Source organism: Polypterus senegalus, chromosome 1, assembly GCF_016835505.1.
Source record: "Polypterus senegalus isolate Bchr_013 chromosome 1, ASM1683550v1, whole genome shotgun sequence".
Lineage (NCBI taxonomy): Eukaryota > Metazoa > Chordata > Cladistia > Polypteriformes > Polypteridae > Polypterus > Polypterus senegalus.
The window spans coordinates 277178946-277200419 of NC_053154.1; the positions used below are offsets into that span (position 1 = coordinate 277178946).

At 39.7% G+C, this 21474-nt stretch overlaps 1 protein-coding gene across 1 annotated transcript in view; it reads right to left on the reverse strand.

The window, feature by feature from the left end:
* Positions 1–2436: 2436 nt before the first annotated feature.
* The window catches only part of abcc2 (ATP-binding cassette, sub-family C (CFTR/MRP), member 2), a 174423-nt gene continuing 155385 nt past the window's right edge, over positions 2437–21474 (reverse strand). Inside the window, exons 28-32 of the mRNA XM_039775026.1 lie at positions 17184–17327; positions 15773–15931; positions 11206–11372; positions 5867–6061; positions 2437–3538 (exon numbers count right to left, since the gene is read on the reverse strand). Coding sequence (XP_039630960.1) covers positions 3409–3538; positions 5867–6061; positions 11206–11372; positions 15773–15931; positions 17184–17327 — 795 coding nt within the window. The 3' untranslated portion in view covers positions 2437–3408. The remainder of the gene's footprint in view (positions 3539–5866; positions 6062–11205; positions 11373–15772; positions 15932–17183; positions 17328–21474) is intronic.

The following is a 21474-nucleotide window of genomic DNA, read 5'->3' on the forward strand; positions in this document are numbered from 1 at the left end:
GTGAATATGGATAATTCTATATTATCAAAGAAAATACCATTCTTGATATCATTAATGTTATCATAAGAGAAGTGTGGGAGGAAAGAGCTTAACTAATTTAATTAATATGTTGTGTTATTGTGATATTTCCCTCTACTTACCCTTTACCTAGGGGTAAGTGTACTCATCAGGTACGTTACCGGGTTGGTCTACTATCACACCTTAAGATTATCATAGATATACACATACACACATAACCTTAACAGTGCCCTATGGATGACACACACTCAACTGGTTAATCTCTAGCACTTTAAAGCCACACAAGTGTCTTATGAATAACATAATTTATAATGTCACCCTTGCCCTCCTCTGACGTTACTCTGTTCTATTCTGATGTCACTTTCAGATGAGGCAAATTTCACACTAGACTTTTCACAGCACATGATTGTTGCATACACCTGATTGGCTGGCTGTCAATATGATGGATGGATTTACTCAAAACTCTGTAATCTGTTTGAGCACATCTGTTTCACAAACAATACACTTTTTGATGTTGCTTAGTACCTACTGATATGTCTTCCTTTCCCAGGCTGTAAACTAATTTAGCAATTTGTTGCCCCAGATGGCATTCCGTTCTCTAGTTATAAAGTAATCGGTAGTCTGAGACATCAGCATGTCATCCTTTTTTTTATTTGAACAGCTGTTTTAAAAGTGAGGTACAATTCAGGAAGAGTTTTGATGCCAAAACTGTCCATGCAAGTGTCCTGTATTTAATTTCATCTGTTGTTTTGTCTTGAGCAAAATATGATAAAAGTACAGAACAAAATTTACAGATTTTGCCGACCTCACCATATATGTAAATGAGCATTTGTTTAGATGGTTGGAAGATTTTAGAGCGATAATTAAGGGGAAATCCTTAAGTTATATGTCTGTTTTGATGTTTTATTTGTACGAGCTTTTATCTATCTATCTATCTATCTATTCATCCAATGTTGGTGTCTTCCCACAGTATATGAAACCACTAGTTATCACATTGCACATGTGGATGATAGATACATCCCTTATTGCTTCATAATTCATCATAACAACGCGCTAGTACTCCATAATTCATCCAAAACTTGAACTGATAAAGTGAGATCAGACACTCCTTAGGACTAAATCCAGCATACATACCAATTAAAAAATAAAACATTGTCTAGAACGGTGTGGTGGTCCAATGGCTACTGTTTCTTGCCTCACAGCTCCAGGAGACTGGGTCTGAAATGCAGTCCAGTTAGCATATAGAGTTTGCCTGTTTCCTGTATCTGGACAGGTTCACTTTAGGCTGACTGGCGACTCTTAGCCGGCTTTATATGAAGACGTTTGCTGCTCTGTAATAAACTAGTGGCCCATCTTGTATTGGTTTCCTCCTTGTTCACAAAGCTGCCATGATGCATCGCCATCAGTGCTTCAAATGGGTTGATTGGCTTATCTATGTAAGCCTGGCACTGTATACGTGTGTACCGCTCTCAGAACCGGCACGATTATAATACACGCTGCCCTATTTGAGAGGCAGCAAAAAGAAAAAGAAAACAAATAATCCGGGGGGACGAGTGACCAACACTACTTTCCTACTTCACCACTTCAATTATAGAGATACACCAGAGAAAGCAGGATCAAGCAAAAATGATTATTGGCAGACAATATATAGGATCACTGTAACAACAAAAAACCTTATATACATAATATCGTGCTGCAGCGCTTTCCTTCACCACACAAATCATAACACCAACACTTGAAAACATACATTACTAATAAAGACTTGAACAAATGGAAACACAGCAAAAAACCAATGGATTTATAGTCTTTTAAATCTTATCTGTACGGAGCGTTGAGCTCAGTCTGTAGTGGGGAATGAGAAGACGACCATATCTCTTGTTCCGGGAAACGTTCTGATTAACAGTTCCTTGTGCTGGCCCGTCAAGTCCTCTCCCGTATTCCTTCCTCCCGAAAGAAAAAATAATTTGCTTGGAAATGAACCCGGGTTCACCTGACGATATCCAAGAGGTGTTAATCCTTTCCCTCGTGCCTTTTTCTGTTATGGCCTCCTTCTCTCTCCTAGCTCCTTCTCTTCCTTTTTTTCCCGCCACCTATTTACATTCGGATAGCTCCTCCCCGTACAGTCTGTTGGCCCTCCAAGCCAGGTGCTGCCCTCCCTCTGTATAAAGGGCCGGCCCTAAACATAAAGGCATACCACAAAACCAGGTATGGGAAAAGGTACAAACTTACAGGTACATATCCATATTTCATTTGACCGTTACACGTGTAAGAGTGACTGTGCACTATGATGGCCTGATGCCACATTCATGGTTGGTTCCTGCTCTCTATGACTTCAATTGGACTAAGCAGGTACAGAAAATACAATGATGAAAACATTTTACAGTAATACTTAAAAAAATAAAACTTACAATAATAATGTTAAAATTATTATCATTTATTACTAACATCCCAGTTGGTATTATCACCTTGATCAAAACTGTGTAATTCTTTAAATGTATTCTCAACTAGCAGCAAACTTAGGTTTATTGAGTCATTTATTAAAAGTAAAATAAAAAGCAATCCCACCCTTTACTGGGGTGTTTTTATTGATTATTATTGACATGTTTCTGCTTTGCTAGGATCTTTAAATCTGACAGTAATTTTATGTTTCATACTAAAGGTAACCACTGCTCCAGCTGGTCATTAAAAGATTAAAAAGCAGCAAGAGACGATCACTGCAATGACATTTGAACATCATCATCAAATGAGCATTTTCATCCATTTGTATGCATGTTCTTAACTGTTCAGGGTCATGGTAAACCAGAACCTACCCTGCCACCAATGGACTCATGCCAGGAACTTGCTATGGATGAGATACCAAACCATGACAGGGCACTCCCAAAGATTGTCACACAGACAGGAAATTTACAGGCATGTTTTTTTAATAATCCTCTCTTAACTTATGCTTGATTTGAAAAGCTAACACATATTCGACTATCCGTATAGACGGGAAAGTGCTGAAAACAAATATAATATTTTTAACCATTGCATGATAATGATCTTCACCAAAACCGTTGTGATGCTTGACCCTCTGAACATGAACACAGGACCTCTTTACAGTCTCGCCCTTTCCTAGAAGCTGAACATCTGATACGTGATAACGTAAAGAAGAAGTGGTCAAAGTTTCAGATGCTGGAGTGCTGGGGAGATACTAAACTCCATTTGACTGTCGTGATGTGGTCTTCGGTTCTAAATGTACGCCAGTCATGAAGCACTTCAGCAGTGCAGATGTAGATCGAGAGCTAAAATTCATATGTTCAGTGATTCCCCGTTGTTACACAAACAGCATGCCGGTGTAGCTCTATCATATATACTGAGTTCAGTGTTTCTTAAGGTAACGACTGTGTTTACTTAAAGAGCTGTGTCATCTGCTGTGGCAAGGCCAGCTTCCTGGGCCATTGAGTAGAAATGCCCACGTCTCTGAAGCAGCACACTGGGGGAGTCAAACTCTGCAATCCTTCCCTTGTCCAAAACCATCACCCTGCAAAAGTAAGTTTAGAGCAAATCAGTTTTTTAATATGAACTTAGGCAGAGAAGACTTGAAATAAAGAGGCCACATTCTCTGGTTTAAATCCCACTGCTGACTCTCAATCTTATAAAGCACTTTGAGATGAAAACTGCCTAAGGTAAAAAGAAGGCTGCATGATTTACTTTAAAAAAAAGTGCATTTGTGTGTTGTGGGAAAAGTCCCTATATTTTAGCCAGATTTATGTGGTGGTTGGGCAGAGGAACTTAAACCACATGGCAGACCCCTCTGTCCCACTGTGTGATTCTCATGAGGGAATGGGTCCCTTTATTGTAAAGTTGTCTACTAAAAATACCATAGAGTCCACAACACTACAACAAATAGACATGATGTGAATGTGGACAATTCAAGGTAACCTGTAAGGTGGAGGTGGCATTGCCCCTTTCCCTACTTTGGGCGGCCTTCTAGCCACACAAGCCAAGCAGCAGGCCTGGATTAAAAACTGACCATTTACGCTAGAACAGTGTGCTCAAATTACGTTGGAGGCCTGGAATGTTCTTGTAAAATGATTATATCTGTAGATTCTTAGTGCAAAACTAAGTCTCTCAAAGACTATATCTGACATTGATCAGGCAGGGAACTCAATTCAGGTCCCCAGAGTTGTAAAGCAACGGCACTAACCACAGTGCCAAGAAGCCACCTTTATATTAAGAAAGCATACAATTTAAATAAATAAATAGTCATTATATCCATCTTATCTTCATTAATCCTAATCTACTGCAGAATATGTGCCCTGAAGAGAGCAACAAACATACTCACCAGCATTGGGCTGTTAATCAGTTAACCTCACCATGAACCTGGACCAAGACAGGAAACCAGAAACTGAAGACTAAGTCCTCATGAGATGGACAGCTCTCAGATTCTACGCAAATTCTGTCCATGCTTACCCAACACGTTCTGTAACTGCTTGTCTAGCAGCTTTTAGCTTTTTATACTAAAGATACTCAAGCTAACTGTTTAAGTTATCTGAACTTCCCTAATTCCAGTAACTGCCCCCTTCTGGTTCCATCTCAGGCAACCTGACAGATAAGAACCTGTGAATGTGCCCTGACTTTTGCTACTTCACTACTGGGAGTATCCTGGCTTGATGCATTAAAGTTTGATTTGGTGAAGACCTTACTTATCAAGGTTGCAAACTCCTCCAAACAGTGCTGGATGGTCTTTTGGCCTTTAAGCCCCCACAGGATTATTTCCTCCATCATCCTGCCAACTGGAGTTTTAATTTTACTGTCCTCCCTGGCCTATTTGTTGTTAAGCACAACACTTTCATTCTCTGCTGTTATCAATACAGTTTTTTAGGTTTTACTTTCTTTTGTAATTATACTTAGCTATTACTATTGTGCAGGATTTTTCATCTACTTTTATGTATGAAGATGTACCCTATAATTAAATGTTACTGTTATTGTTGGAATGGAAAAATAAGAAAAGGCAAGTCATGTATGAAATAAACAAGTCAATAACAGACAGAAAGTTTAATCAATTGTGACAATGGCTACAGTGAAAACAAATAGTATGGAGTAGTGATTAAGGCCATTTCAAGCCACTTGTCATGTCTGTGCTAAAATTGTAAGAAGTACTGTACATGTAAACAATTGTAACATATTCTAGTTCTGGCAGTTCCTTTCATGTAAGCATCAGCTAAATAAACGAGACCACACCATTTTTTAAGCCCACTTAATCCTGAGCGGTGTTGTGGGGTTCTGAACCAAACCCAGCAATCATAGGGCACAAGGCAGGACCAGTCCTCTGGAAGGGGTGTCAGTCCATCGCAAGGTGAACACACTCACACACACACACACTCACACACACACACTCACGCACACACACTCACGCACAACCACAAGCTAAATAAATAATATTCATAATAAACATTCTTCATGCATTTGAGGACACATATTCTCATTTAATGCTTCACTTGCTTTCTGTTCTTTATTGCTGTACTTCTGTGCAGGATTTTACTTTTCTTCTTTGATTTAAAGCATGTTGTTTTAAAACATATAAATCTGACAAGTCTGTTTGATAATTACACATACAGAGGTATATAATTATCAAATCACTCTACTGACATTGTCTATTATTTAATAATCATCGTAAGTGAATTTACATAAACAAAATCAAGAAGCTGTGAAATAGCCGATCTTCTAGGAAAAAATCAAACAAAATGTTTAATCAAGAAACAAAAAAACACTAGTATGACTTTTTAAAGAACTGTAACAAGTTATCCTCTATCTTAAAATTAACCCTTTACTAGGTCATTCTCCAAACGAGAGCCTTGTTCCTTACCGAGAGGAGTCCATTACGGTGTGCAGCCGATGAGCGATGGTGAGCACAGTGCAGTGGGAGAACTGCGTCCGGATTGTGGACTGGATCAGATTATCTGTTTCAAGGTCAACCGCTGCCGTGGCTTCATCCAGGATGAGAATTTTGGATTTACGAAGAAGCGCTCTTGCTAGACACACCAGCTGACGCTGTCCAACACTAAAAGTATCAAAAAGAACATCATCATTATTTGCAACTGAGCTCTGCATTCAGGTGTCAGCTTGATCAGGTCTCTTTGGAGTGTGTTTATTCTATGGTTATGTGCTTTCTCTGGTAAGATATGCAAATGAGTGAGTGAGTGTTAATTTCCCTGAGCTTTAAATTTTTGATTTATCTCATCATTGGCTGAGACAAAGCTATGAAAGAACATTATTTGATTTAAATCATGGGCATAAATAGACCTGTGCCCTGTTAAAGGCTGGGTCTTGCCTTGTATCAAATGCTACCCAGACAAGCTATGGTTGTTATGACTGATTCAATCGTTCTGTTTTAAAAAATAATAAAAAGTTGAAATATGTTTAATGAATGAGGCAAAGGTATATTTTTCTAAAGAAAGAGAGAGACTAGTCAGGACTAAGTGGAGTTTAGTTATCAAAAGCTGACATGGGTAACAAATCTAAAGAGCTGCACAATCTTGTAGACAATAAACACCAAAATAAAAAAGGTCTTTCCTTTACTGAGCATACAGCTTCCCCTTAAACAAGACGATCAACAAATCCATGTGACCACACCACCATGACACCACAAACGCAGCACAGATGCCAGTTCAAAGACATGCAGGTTAGGTGGATTGGCGATCCTAAATTGTCCCTATTGTGTGCTTCGTGTGTGTGTGTGTGTGTGTGTGAATTTTATTTTCTTCTTCTTATTTTCATTGCCATTCTGGCAGTGCCATTTTATTTTATTTTTTTTGGTATGCTTGCTGCCACTCATTTGTCAGCCGTTGTTGCACTGTAGCCATATTGCTTGTGCTTGTTACGCCTGTTGCTGGTCAGATGACTTGTGTTATGTTCTATCCAGTTTCTTATTTATGGCTCAAAACATTTTTATTTATTCAATATTGATTAATGATTTTTTTGTATTTTGTTATAAATATTGTTTTATTTGTTATATTTATAGGGGATAGCCCCTGTTGTATAAAAGGAGACACTTACTGTAAGTTTGTACTGAAGCTTTGGCATTGCTGGATTTGGCATCTAATTTTTGATTAAGGATTGTTGTTTTGACTTTGTGGTTTTGATTGCTGCGCTATTCTTGGTTTACTGTTTTACTAGTTTATTGTTTACAGCTTGATAGATTTGTTTGCTTTATATTCTTCCCTTTATGGCAAAACCTACTTTTGCTCTTTGTTTCTGGATTGCCTTTTTGTGTTGTGTTTTTGGAAATCTTTATAATTTGTTTGTTTTCATTGGTCACAGGAGTTTACTCTTTTACCCTCTCTTCTTTTGACATTGTGGGCATCTTTTGACCTTTAAAAGCCTAAAGATCAATTTGGGTTGGTCATAAAATGAATTATTCCAAATATCATATATACCTAAGTCTCTCTTTTTTTGTCAGAGCGGATTTGATATCATGGATCAGAAGGCGCATACTAATTCAGCGTGAGCAGGAACACTCAAGAATAAACTGAATAAAAATAATTCACGTCCACAGTCATTCTCAGTCACGCACAACACTCACATCCACATCCACAGTTTTCCCAGTTTCGCTTGCGCACAAGATCTGACACGGTTTTTAAATAAAGAGGGGGTACAACAAAACAAGGTTGTACCTACCATGTCTTTATCTGAAAAAGGCGTCACACGGGATTTGGTTTGTGGAAGCTTGAACGTGAGTGAGAGAATAAAACAAAAAAAAAATCGACAAGTACTATAAATTTACAGACGCAGATCAAATGTATATTTTTATTGTATGATATAAAAAATAAGAGTAGCTCACTTAGTACTCAAAATGGTAAATTTGGGAAGCAGCTGATATCGAAACTGCGAGCTCTTGATTGAAAGGCAGCAGTTCTTAGCATTGCACCACACAAGCTGTCATATCAACCGCCTACCGTAACCTGATTTCTTTTGTCTTCGGTTAAATTCTTAAATAAAAGTGCACATGTTTTGTTATATTTGTACCTTTTGTGAAAGTGTTTCTTTGATATTTGGAATTCAGGCTTCACACATTATACACTTCATGTCTACATTTTGTCAATTCTTACTAAAAAATGAAAAACGTTTCTTTTTTAACGGTGTGTTTACATAGATCGTTGTAGACACGGAACACACATGAAATGCATGTGTTCCAAATAACAATATAGTATTTATAAAAGGTGTGATTTTGCTTGACTTCTCACTCTATATAACTCCAAGCAACTGACATGCAGGTAAACAGACTTGAGCTGAGAAAACTGTGTGCCCGTGGGGGATGTGATAGCAGACTGCTTGCTGCTTATCAACACATTTATAGGACAAAACACGCTGATGGAGTGGTGTGAAGCGATTTAAGATGGGACAGATCTGTGAATTTTTTTGTAGGCTCTGGTAATTCTAGTGTTAAGCAAAACTCATTCCACTCTCCTTGGAGTATTGCTGTTGACAGTCATCTTTCCCCCTTGGAGAATCACAACAGCAGGTCATAGCAGAGCAAAGTCGACTGCTTAATTCGCCCAAGGAGACCCATTGTGAGACACCATGCAAACCATACACAACCCTTTTCCACTGAATACAATTTTGAATCTTGAATGGTAATCAATGAATTAGCACAGTGAGAAGTGAAGAGGCACAATGACTTGTTTGGAAAACCTTGAATTAAATGATCACCATATTACAAATACCATCATTTTGAGATGTTATTTAGTTGAGTTGATTATGTCAGGCAGCATAATAAGTTGCTTTCCTGAATAAAAAATGTTTCACCCCATATATATAATGATGCAAAAGCCCTAAAAAAAGAAAAAGAGTATGAATGTCTCCTTAAAAATCACTGATCTGTAAATTTGCACATGAGGCTCACAACTGAATCTTCCTAAAATTAAGAAATTATATACATTAATAGCTGGTGTTCATTCAAGGATGTCAAGAGGAGCTTGGTGAGGACCTGACATCAAGCCAAGAGAATAAAGCAAAATGTCAACTGAGAAATCAACCACAGTCCCACTAGTGTCTGTTTCAGGAAATTAATTCAGGAAACACTGAGGAGATGGGTGTTCATCCTCAGTCTAAATGTTGGGAGTTTATACATCTTCAAAAGTTGGTCTACATAGTGCATTTTATAATGCAGGAATTTTCAAATGAAATAAATGTTGAAAAAGAATCTGGAAAACAATAATATTGGTCATATGAAGCTGCCTTGCAGCATGGTGGATGGGTATTCTGGATTGGTGTTAGCACCTTTATAATTTAATAGCAGAATCATTCATATGCCTCTGTATCTGACAGGATGCCAGTGTAATGAGATACAGTACTTTAAAAAGGAAGCCTATAAAGGACATTATTATAGTAGTGAGAGAGGATGAAAGGGTGACAAGGAGTCAACATCTAGTGAGAAGAGGTACCCTGCTAAAATTATGAAAACTAGTTAAAAAGTTAACTGCAGCCAAGATGTGTCACTTGAAATTCAGGTTACTGTCAAATAAACGATTACAGAATTAACATGAAGGTTACACTTATTAAACATTTATCACTGGAAAAACAGGGCTTTTGACTGCTTTATGTTTTACAAGATGCTGACCGACTACAGGAACTCAATAAATTCCAGCTTTTGTAGTGACGGATGTTATGTGTGATAAGAACACTTTAGCGCTTTTCTGTTCTTTCTTACAAATTTGTATTTCTGTACATCCTGACAGATTGGTATCTACCAAGAAGGGATGATACCCAAAGAATACCTCTTAGGCTATTTAAAGAGACAGATGATGATCAGGACATTTGTCTTATAACACAGCTTTATAAAGAAGTGGGTGAAAGGAACAACTCAGTCCTGGACATGGTGCCAATCCATCATAGGTGACACTGATACACAATGGGTAAATTTAAAATTAACAATAAACTAAACCTAATCTGCTTTAGAATGTGGGAGTAAAACCCACAACCCGGGTTAGAATGTGCAGACTTCACACAAACTGTCCCTGGGTGCAAGATTTAAAATTGGGCCCATGGAGCTGCAAGGCAACAGTTTTAACCAAAGTCCCACCAGGTACGGATGCCATTCTTAAATAAGCAACTAAAACGTATATGAATTGCACCGTCCTTCATCGTCATCTGAGCAATATTCATTGCATAAAAATCTAAAGCTATAAGATAACATCCTAATATTTGACCTTTACAAACAGTTGCAAATTATCTGAAGTCCACTAATAATGTATATTGTCATGAAAACAGATTTAATAGTAGATGACCAGTAATTTTGGTTACTCAACATGTTCATTTTTTATTTTTGTAGAACTAGGTTAGATACTGTATTGTTGTCAAATAATGTGTCTATCTAGAAGACAATATCAAACAAAAACAAATTAAAATACAACAAGGGGATTTATAATACATATGTTTTATATTTGGTGTCATTGGTTTGGTTTCCCCCCACAGCCACAAGGACATTGAAGTCAGGTGAATTGGCATTGCTGTTGTGGAAGCCGGCCCGGACACAGACAGGCGGACATGTTTGAATCACCCCACACACGTTTATTTACACTGTCCATATTTACAAAGTGCATACAACCCTCAAAAGTCCCCAAAGTCCTGGCCACAACAATGCCTCAGTTCTCTTCAGGCCGCCTCCTTGCCTCCTCCTCCAAAATCTGTCCAACTCCACTCCAGACTCTCGCCATCGAATGAAGGGAGCCGGCCCCTTTTATAAGCACCCGGATGTGCTCCAGGTGTGTTCTGGCCATCTCCCACCGACACGCCCCAGTGTGGCAGAAGTGCCGGCTGCATCCCTGCAAGCATTCCGGGTGTCCCTGTTCGTCTTCCCCCAGCACTTTGTGGTGTGGCGAAAGTGCTGAGGTCCAGGGCTCTCCAAGGCGTCCCGGCTGGGTCGTCCCCCCAGCCATCTGTGACACTGTACTGGTCCTAGTGTGTGTGTGTGTGAGTGTGTGCATATTCACCCTGTGATGAGCTGTCCAGGGTTTGTTCCTGCCTTTTGCCTAAAGCTTGCTGGGATGCTTGCCCTGTGACCCTGCTCTGACCAGGAAATATGGAATTGAATTGATGGATGGCTGGAGTAGTAAAACATAGCAGGCCATAATTACTGTATTTACTAGTATTACCAATCCAGAAATGAGAGCTCATTGTTATTCAAACCTGAGGACTACCACTCACCTGAGGTTTTCCCCTCCTTCTGTCACTTCGTGGTTTAGCCCTTGTTGAAGCCCCTCCACATATTCTTTCAGGTGAGATTGTTCCAGTGCTCTCCAGAGCTCCTCATCAGAGAAATTGTTAAAAGGGTCCAGGTTCATTCTCAAAGTCCCTGAAAACAAAACAGGATCCTGAGACCCCAATAAAGAGGGGAATCAACAATAGTAAATGACAATGACGCTTGTCAAAACTCAAACTATAAGGAATGGCATAGATAAAAAAAAAAACAAACTGAGATGATTGTTATCTTCCATACATGCACCATAGGTATGTGTGTTTATACTGAAGTATGTTGATGGGAAAATTCTTAATTTAGGTTTTCAATTAATTTACTACACATGGAGGTGTTCCTGAACACAATCTGCCCACTTCTGGAGTGAGGTGTGTATGTATTTTGTGTGTGTGTATTAGGATACGAGTCCAAAGACCTCATAACTCACAAAGAAAACTAGCCACAGTATGCAGCACTACAAATGCTTATCAAGAGGTTTACATTCATTACTAAAAATGTATTATTTTTTGTATTATATCTGCAGCACAAATGATCCAGGGCAATATACTTTTTCAACAAATACTGTATGATTCTTCCATTTAACTAAACCATAATAAAATATTTTCTGGAAACATTTTACTGCTAAAATCAGAACATGTACAAAATGTACAGTACAGGCCAAAAGTTTGGACACACCTCCTCATTCAATGTGTTTCTTTATTTTCATGACCATTTACATTGGTAGATTCTAACTGAAGGCATCAAAACTATGAATGAACACATGTGGAGTTATGTACTTAACAAAAAAAGGTGAAATAACTGAAAACATGTTTTATATTCTAGTTTCTTCAAAATAGCCACTCTTTGCTCTGATTACTTTTTTACTCTCTCTTGGCATTCTCTCGAACACCTGTGAAGTGAAAACCATTTCAGGTGACTACCTGTGACTACCTGTTGAAGCTCATCGAGAGAATGCCAAGAGTGTGCAAAGCAGTAATCAGAGCAAAGGGTGGCTATTTTGAAGAAACTAGAATATAAAACATGTTTTCAGTTATTTCACCTTTTTTTGTGAAGTACATAACTCCACATGTGTTCATTCATAGTTTTGATGCCTTCAGTGAGAATCTACCAATGTAAATGGTCATGAAAATAAAGAAAACACATTGAATGAGGAGGTGTGTCCAAACTTTTGGCCTGTACTGTAGATCATGTGCTGATCTAATTCATTTTCATGTTTTTCATTTCTTTTTGCAGTATTTTTCTTTTTTGTGCATGTCTTTCGATATGTGTTTGTGCTTCTACCATGTTTTTCCATTTTTCAGTTTTGCTATTTTCATGCTTTTCAATTTGTTTGGGCTGCCATTGATTATCTGCGTCATACTGCTCTGTATGGACACCATCACTCATGGATTGGGGTTTTGAAACCATGCAAGTGCATCTCTGCAATAAAATGTCCCAACTGAAAGCTTCCTTTATACAGAGAGCACTCAAACTCAGATGTAAGGTGCAGGAGTTTGTCTTGCTGATCAGTCATTGAATGTAAAAATCATTCAAATTATTAATGGAGTAGCAGAAATCATTATTGAAATCAGAATTTGAAAGTTTAAATGGTCAGAAACAACACCTAAGGTTGATACACTAGAAGCACTGACTAGCATCAAAGTACAATAGGACAAAGCAAAATTACCCAGGTCGAAAACTGAAGTTTTATTAGGATACGTATTTTGGTCTAGGGAAGTCTTTTATCAAGACTTTCCTTTTAAGTTTTCATTTTAAAGTGTGGACACTGTGAGATGTGTGGCACCATCTTTTACATCAAGGCCACCATGATATCGCAAGTCTAAGGGCACGTTTTATTATAGAGACCAAAGCCTTGAAAATCAAGGTGCCTATTAAAATGAACTACAAAAAAGATAACACTAAAACATGATATAAGTAATTAAAGATAGAAATGAATAACTTGCAAAATCTAAAGGAAGTGGCCTGAATACATTAATAAAACAGGTGAACATTGAGCTGGTAACTAATTTTTCAAGAACAGCTGCTAATAATGAGAAACTAAAGCTTTTCTAACAATAACTTCCACTGATTAATCCTGATACTCTGTATATTCAATTCATTATAATAACTATTCATGGTGACTTTAAAATCCGTACTGACCCCTACTCTCTCTTCTGTTTCTTTTCCCAGTTTTCTGTGGTGGCGATCTGCACCATCACCACCTAATCAAAGCACCGTGATGTCCTACATTGATGGATTAAATGCCAGAAGTCTACATGACCACCATCTTCAAGTCCTTCCAAGAGAACCCTAAATACAAAGAGGCTGTTTCATTTATGTTAGGTAGAATGCCTAGAGGGACTAGCGGTCCGTGGCCTGGAACCCCTGCAGATTTTATTTTTTCTCTCCAGCCTTCTGGAGTTTTTTTGTTTTTTGTTTTTTCTGTCCTCCCTGGTCATCGGACCTTACTCTTATTCTATGTTAATCAACAACAACAACAACATTTATTTATATAGCACATTTTCATACAAACAGTAGCTCAAAGTGCTTTACATATTAAAGAATAGAAAAATGAAAGACACAATTATAAAACAAAATAAATCAACATTAATTAACATCGAATAAGAGTAAGGTTCAATGGCCAGGGGGACAGAAAAACAAAAAACTCCAGACGGCTGGAGAAAAATAAAATCTGTAGGGATTCCAGACCATGAGACCGCCCAGTCCCCTCTGGGCATTCTACCTAACATAAATGAAACAGTCCTCTTTGGATTTAGGGTTCTCACGGAAGGGCTTGATGATGATGATGGTCACGTAGACTTCTGCCTTTTAATCCGTCCATCATTGTTGTAGCATCATGAAGCTTTGAGTAGGTGGAGGTGGCGCAGGCCACCACCACAAAGAAACCGGAAAAAGAAACAGAAAAAGAGAGTAGGGGTCAGTACGGATTTTAGAGCCACCATGAATAGTTATTATGATGAATTGAACATACAGAGTATCAGGATTAAGTTAAAGTGAAGTTATAAAAAGGCCATGTTAAAGTAATGTGTTTTCAGCAGTGTTTTAAAGTGCTCTACTGTATCAGCCTGGCGAATTCCTATTGGCAGGCTATTCCAGATTTTAGGTGCATAGCAGCAGAAGGCCGCCTCACCACTTCTTTTAAGCTTTGTTCTTGGAATTCTAAGGAGACACTCATTTGAGGATCTAAGGTTACGATTTGGAATATAAGGTGTCAGACATTCCGATATATAAGATGGGGCGAGATTATTTAAGGCTTTATAAACCATAAGCAGAATTTTAAAGTCAATCCTGAATGACACAGGTAACCAGTGTAATGGCATTAAAACTGGAGAAATGTGTTCGGATTTTCTTTTCCTAGCTAGGATTCTAGCAGCTGCATTCTGCACTAGTTGCAAACGATTTATGTCTTATCAGTGTTGTCTTGTCTTTTATTTCTCTTTTCTGCATCATGTAAAGCACTTTGAGCTACATTATTTGAATGAAAATATGCTATATAAATAAATGTTGTTGTTGTTTTATTATGAACCTCCACTGACCCAGCATCACAAGTCATGGTGGCCAGCCTCTATCTGTGCACAGCTTGCACATTGTCTCCATGTATGTGTGTGTTTGCCTCAAAGTACTCAGTTTTCCTCCCACATTCAAAAGGACATGCAGCTTAGATTATCGGGTGCTTTTAAATTGAATCCATTAGTGTACGAACATATGTGTGGGTCAGTCGTCCCTGCTATGCAAAGGTTCCCAGATCAGCAGTGTTAGTCCTTTGGATGAGACACAACACCGAGGTCCTTACTCTCTGTGGTCATAAAAGATCTCTGGGCGTATTCTGATGTCCAGGCTAAATTGTGCATCATGGCCCTCTGATCATCCCCTGTCTGTAACTGGCTATCACTCTCTCCACTTCACCACCTAATAGCTAATGTGTGGTGAGTCTACTGGAGGAAAAAATGGCTGCCAGGTGGGTAGTGCACATTAGTGGTGGTTGAAGTGGCTCTCCACTCACTATGAAAAGTGCTTTATCAATGTAAAGAATTATTACTGTTATTATTATTATTATTTCTTGTCTGGATGCTCCTGTGTTAACTGGGGTGACCATCCTTGGCACTGAAGTGGACACAAGGAGTTTGAGAATATGTTTATTTATTTATTGATTTTTTTATAGTTTCTCTGCTTTCTCACTGACTTTCTTCTGACTGACTGTTGCTTGCTCCACAATGGCATGTGATTTTGTTGTCTGGTCCTGCAGGGCCTATGGGATTATGCAGAGATGCACATCTTTATGATGCACCAGTAGCCCTAACTTGTAGTACTGTGGTAAAAATTCACACTTGTTTTGGGAAATCATTCTTCTGCTTGTATGCTTCACTCATTATTCAGTTCCATTCAATTTACACATTGATTAATTATTTTTTTCTATCAGCATAAATGAAACTGTAATAATATCCTTATTGCATTACTAGCATTGTTTGAGGTGGCATATGCAAAATAGTTGATAACTTAAGAGATATGTTTACAAACCTGAGGAATAATAGTCAAGTGACGTCTAAGGTCATGCAGCCCAAGCGTTGCAATGTCAATGCCATCAATCAGGAGGTATCCACCAGCAGACTCGATGATACGGAAAAGGCAGTTTGTGAGGCTGGATTTTCCAGCACCAGTCCTCCCAACAATTCCAACCTGAACGGATACAAATGCAAAAGTTCAGCCAAGAACCATGATCAACACAGTTTAGAATTAAATATAACTAGCAAACCCGCGGCGTAGCATATGCTGCATAATTATGTATTGATGGGTGAACACTTCCTGAAAGACACAGTTGTCCAAACGTGGTGGGTTTGAGGAAACGATTGTAAGTGAATGAAAAGATGGAACTTTGGAGAGAGCAACATACAATTGTCCGTGACTGAAAACTGGAGGACCATATTCGCGCCCCTGCCTCCCAGAGCGAGGGATGGGGCTGGACAGCGTCCCTCTAAGAAGTTGGACGCCGACCGCTCGGGGGTCGCGTAACTATTTAGCAGGAGGGAGTCTCGCTCGTTATCGGAATTAACCAGACAAATTGCTCCACCAAATGAGAACAGCCATGCACCAGCACCCACAGAATCAAGATAAAGCTATCAATCTGTCAATTCTCTCCGTGTCCAGGCCGGGTGAGGTGTCCCATGTTGAGTCAAAGTAAGCTGCAGGCTCCACTCCTGGTGGTGCCCTTCCGTCCGTTCCTTTAAGTTTCAGCTTTGCAATCATACTCCCCCCGGAACCCACAGACTTTGGTGTCCCAGTTGGCTGCCCGGTGGGTCATGGGAATAACGCCGGCAGATCACCAGTCGGCATTGTTTATGGTCGGAACTACGACGGTATCTGATTGTCTTCGAACCTCCGACTTTCGTTCTTTATTAATGAAAACATTCTTGACAAATGCTTTCGCTCTCGCTCGAATTGTTGGTGGGCGGGGCTCTGTCGTGCATATCCCATGGTCTGTCTTGTGTGCCATGGTCGGCCGCTTAATGAATCGTTGGGGGACGGGGCTCTGTCATGCGTATCACATGGTCTGTCTTGCGTGCCATGGTCGGCTGCTTAGTGAATTGTTGGTGGGCGGGGCTCTGTCATGCGTATCACATGGTCTGTCTTGCGTGCTGCTTCTTGCATGCCCCGGTCAGCTGCTTAGTGAATTATATATTCTTGATTAATGAAAACATTCTTGGCAAATGCTTTCGCTCTCGCTCGAATTGTTGGTGGGCGGGGCACTGTCGTGCATATCCCATGGTCTGTCTTGCATGCCATGGTCGGCCGCTTAGTGAATTGTTGGTGGGCGGGGCTCTGTCTTGCGTGCGTCTTGCTTGCCATGTCTTGCGTGCGTCTTGCTTGCCATGGACTTAGTGAATTATATATATAGATGATTTAATGAAAATATAAATAACTTTATAAATACCTTCTCAGTGCTTTCTATATCACAGGTTATCCCATGTAAAACAAGATCCAGCTCTGGGCGATACCGAACTTTGTAGTCATTGAAATTAATTTTTCCAGCATCAGGCCAGCCCTTTGGAGGTCGATGGTCTGTGACCCATGCAGCCTAGAGGTCAGAAATACAGTTTAATTAAAAAATACAGTTTTTAAGTGAAAACGTAGTAAGTCAAACGCCACCTTAGAAGTCCAGTTTATGCTTATGTTGCAGCAGAGCAGTGGTTAGTGTTGATGGCTTATTGCTCCAAATAACTCTTGCTGTGGAGTTTTCATGTTTATTCATTTATTTTCCTTTATTGATTTTAATTAGAAGCAAATCACATTCCATACAATCAAGTCAAACTTGACAAACCAAAATTCAATACCCACCCAAGAGAAAGAGAGGAGATCCAGCAACCAGAGCAAATCATTAAAAGCATCAAGGAAGGAAGAGTATCCTATCCCCCAATATAGAAGTTTAAAATGCTATTGATTCAGATCCTGCCATATTCTGAAAACAGTTTGAACAGATCCTCTAAGTGAGGATATTTGAGCTTTCATGTTTAGAACAATCTAGATGAGAACAGCTCACCAGGCTTGCCATGTTCTTCCGGTGTCACCATGAGATATTTTTTCCTCATGGTATTCTGTTATTTTCTTCCATATTCCAAAGAAATGCAGGTGAGATAAATTGGTGATTCTAAATTAATCCTGCATGAGTGTGAGGGTGTGTGAGTGGCCCCTCGGACAGCAACATTTCTTACTTTGAACCAGACACTTTCAGAATAAGCTCTAACCCATCACAACCCCAAAAGGGGTCAAGCAGTTCTGAGAATGTTATAGTTATGTTGGTGTGATACACGTCTGCAGGCTTCACAGGTTTGTTGCACTGGCTTATGCTTTTAGGGTTAACTTCAGAATTTCCAGCAAAGCAAGGAGAAATAAAGAATTCAGAGACAGATTTCTTAGCTATGACCTGTGATAACCTTTTGACTTTAAAGTTTTAATGAGAATCTGTAAAGTGATGTGCTATCATATCCTCAGGGCTTTAGCGGCTACCATGTAGAAATGCTTTGTGTGAACACTTTCAGATCAAGAGGCACCTTGAGCTCAGGTGCTGGTTGCTCCTCTCATGTAAAGAGGACCTCAAGGACAGCAATTCTTAGGTTCAGTCCGCAGGCAGAGTTTGTTGACCCAGAGAGAAATTTGTTTGTGGTAAGAATATACAGATATAAAACAGTGTTCCACAGGTTCCATGAGAAATGATCTTCACCAGCAGGTGCATACCACCCTTAATCCAGCTTGGGCCCCTGTTGCCATTCTGTCAGCATTCATAGATTGTAGCACCGCGCTTTGCTCTTTGCCCCCACCATGACACAGTCCATCAGGTTTTGATGGGATACTGGTCGCTTCTTGTTCCAAAGACTACTCAACAAGATCATCCACCTTCTTGAGTGTCTGGCCTTACGCTCCTCACCAGGGCTCACCTTCCTGTCCGCCTGCTTCCCCCTTACAACTGCATCATCCTCAGTCCCATTCCTGACCTTCTCTCTATTCTCGTTAACCTTCATTCCTTTTTTCTTTCTGTCCTTCCTCTGTCTGCCATACCGGCTCCCTTTATATGGCCTGATTGGGTGCAGGTGTGGTACTCTGCTTCCTCCGAGGTGTGAATGAGGCACCTGACTAATGTGCTCACATTTGCATGTTAGTGTGTGATCAGCCAAACACCCCAATCAACCCTGGAGCGACACATACTCATGTACACTTGATTGGAGCCTGCATGCTCTGGGTCCTGATTATTTATTTAAAAACTGCCACAGACCTCTGATCACAGTAAACATGGTAATCATCACAGCATGCTAACATATTTTTTATATGTATAATTATTTGTTACTGATGTAATTGACTTATTAAAGTATTCAGGTTCTCTTTGACTACAGTGTCTGAACACTGCGCCAGAGGCCACTTATTGCATGTAGTCCATACAAATGCCTCACGTACAGTACAGCAGAAAAGAATTCCTCTAAGAATTAATTTCTCATGTGCAGGTAAAGCAGATTGTGTGTGGGTTAAAGTTGTAAATCTGACCTTAAGAACTACCAAATAATTATCAATTTTTATGGAAATAAAATTTGATAAAAATTACCGATGTTCCCTTAAAAAAAAATTCTATGAGTAAAAGCAAATGTGACCTTTGGTTAATAGGAACTGTACAAATCAGTCACACCGCATGTAAAAACTTTCACTTTTCTATCCAACCATTCATTTAAAAGCCTGTATAATTCAATTACAAGTTAATCATGTGTCAGAGCTTATTCCTTTCTTTATTTCATATTTAAATGCCTGTAAGCTTCACACACAAATGTGCAGAAAGAAAGAGAAAAGAGGCTAATTTGAATCATCCAAATCTTCAGTGGGCTCCACAGCCCCAGCAGACTGGCCCGGTCACTTGATGAGGCAATTGGCTCTTTCTTCCCAGGCCTTGGTGAGTTCTAGCTGGGCACTCCAGTTTCATTTCACATCTTAAAGAGGTGCATCTAAATGAATTGGAGACTATAAAGGTGGCCGCTGAGTGCCTGAGATGGACTGGCAGCACCAAACTGTCTGCATTTGCTCTGATATTTGACCCCTTAATGCTGTTGGCTTATTGGTAAAGTGATGCCATAAGTTCTGGGTAGCTTTCTTTGATTCAAGTTCTCTCTCTTATGGACACATTCAAACTAAAAATAAAAATGCATATTGTGTGGTGTATGAAACAGTCCAACATGACCATACTACTCTTATTCCTAGAATCCTCCAAATAGTGAATTCAAACAGAGGCACAGGGAAGGCCATGGTGCAGTGTTTCCAGTGTCTGCTTTCCACCTGTTACTGATTGTCAGTAATGTGTGGCGGATAGCACACCTCTTTTTTGTATGGCCCAGGGGAGCAAGTATGGACAGAACAGTACCTCCCCCGAGATGCTAGAGGGCAGACCCCATGCGTAGCAGTGGTGCCTCGGATTCCAGTAGGGCTCCATGGGTGATGGAGTTCTCTTCAACCATGTTGGGATCTGGGGGTGCCACCAGGGGGCACTGCAGTGGTTCCTGAGCCTGTGTGGGTGGTTCTTTCACCACACCCGAAAGTACAGCTGGAAATGGGTCATCATACTCCTGGAGCACTTCCGGGGGCTATAAAAGGATCCAGCAGCCACCACTCCGAAACCCAGAGTCGGGAGGAGGGAGACAAAGCTTGCCGGAGAGGAGTGGTGGAGAAAGAAAGAGAAAAAGAAGAAGATAAGTGTTGTGTTTGTGCGGTGTTTGTGGGACTGTGTTAGAATTAGAATTAGAATTAGAATTAGAACAATCTAGACGAGAACAGGCCATTCAGCCCAACAAAGCTCGCCAGTCCTATCCACTTGCTTCCTCCAAGAAAACATCAAGTCGAGTTTTGAAAGTCCCTAACGTCTTACTGTCTACCACACTACTTGGTAACTTATTCCAAGTGTCTATCGTTCTTTGTGTAAAGAAAAACTTCCTAATGTTTGTGCGAAATTTACCCTTAACAAGTTTCCAACTGTGTCCCGTGTTCTTGATGAGCTCATTTTAAAATACAAGTCTCGATCCACTGTACTAATTCCCTTCATAATTTTAAACACTTCAATCATGTCACCTCTTAATCTTCTTTTGCTTAAACTGTAAAGGCCCAGCTCTTTTAATCTTTCCTCATAATTCAACCCCTGTAGACCTGGAATCAGCCTAGTCGCTCTTCTCTGGACCTTTTCTAGTGCTGCTATGTCCTTTTTGTAGCCTGGAGACCAAAACTGCACACAGTACTCAAGATGAGGCCTCACCAGTGCATTATAAAGGTTGAGCATAACCTCCTTGGACTTGTACTCCACAGATCGTGCTATATAACCTAACATTCTGTTAGCCTTCTTAATGGCTTCTGAACACTGTCTGAAGTTGATAGCTTGGAGTCCACTATGACTCCTAAATCCTTCTCATAAGGTGTACTCTCGATTTTTCGACCGCCCATTGTGTATTCAAACCTAATATTTTTACTTCCTATGTGTAATACTTTACATTTACTGACATTAAATGTCATCTGCCACAAATCTGCCCAAGCCTGTATGCTATCCAAGTCCTTCTGTAATGATATAACGGATTCCAGATTATCTGCTAATCCACCTATCTTGGTATCATCTGCAAACTTAACCAGCTTGTTACTTATATTCCTATCTAAATCATTTATATATATTAAAAATAGCAGCGGCCCTAGCACTGACCCCTGTGGAA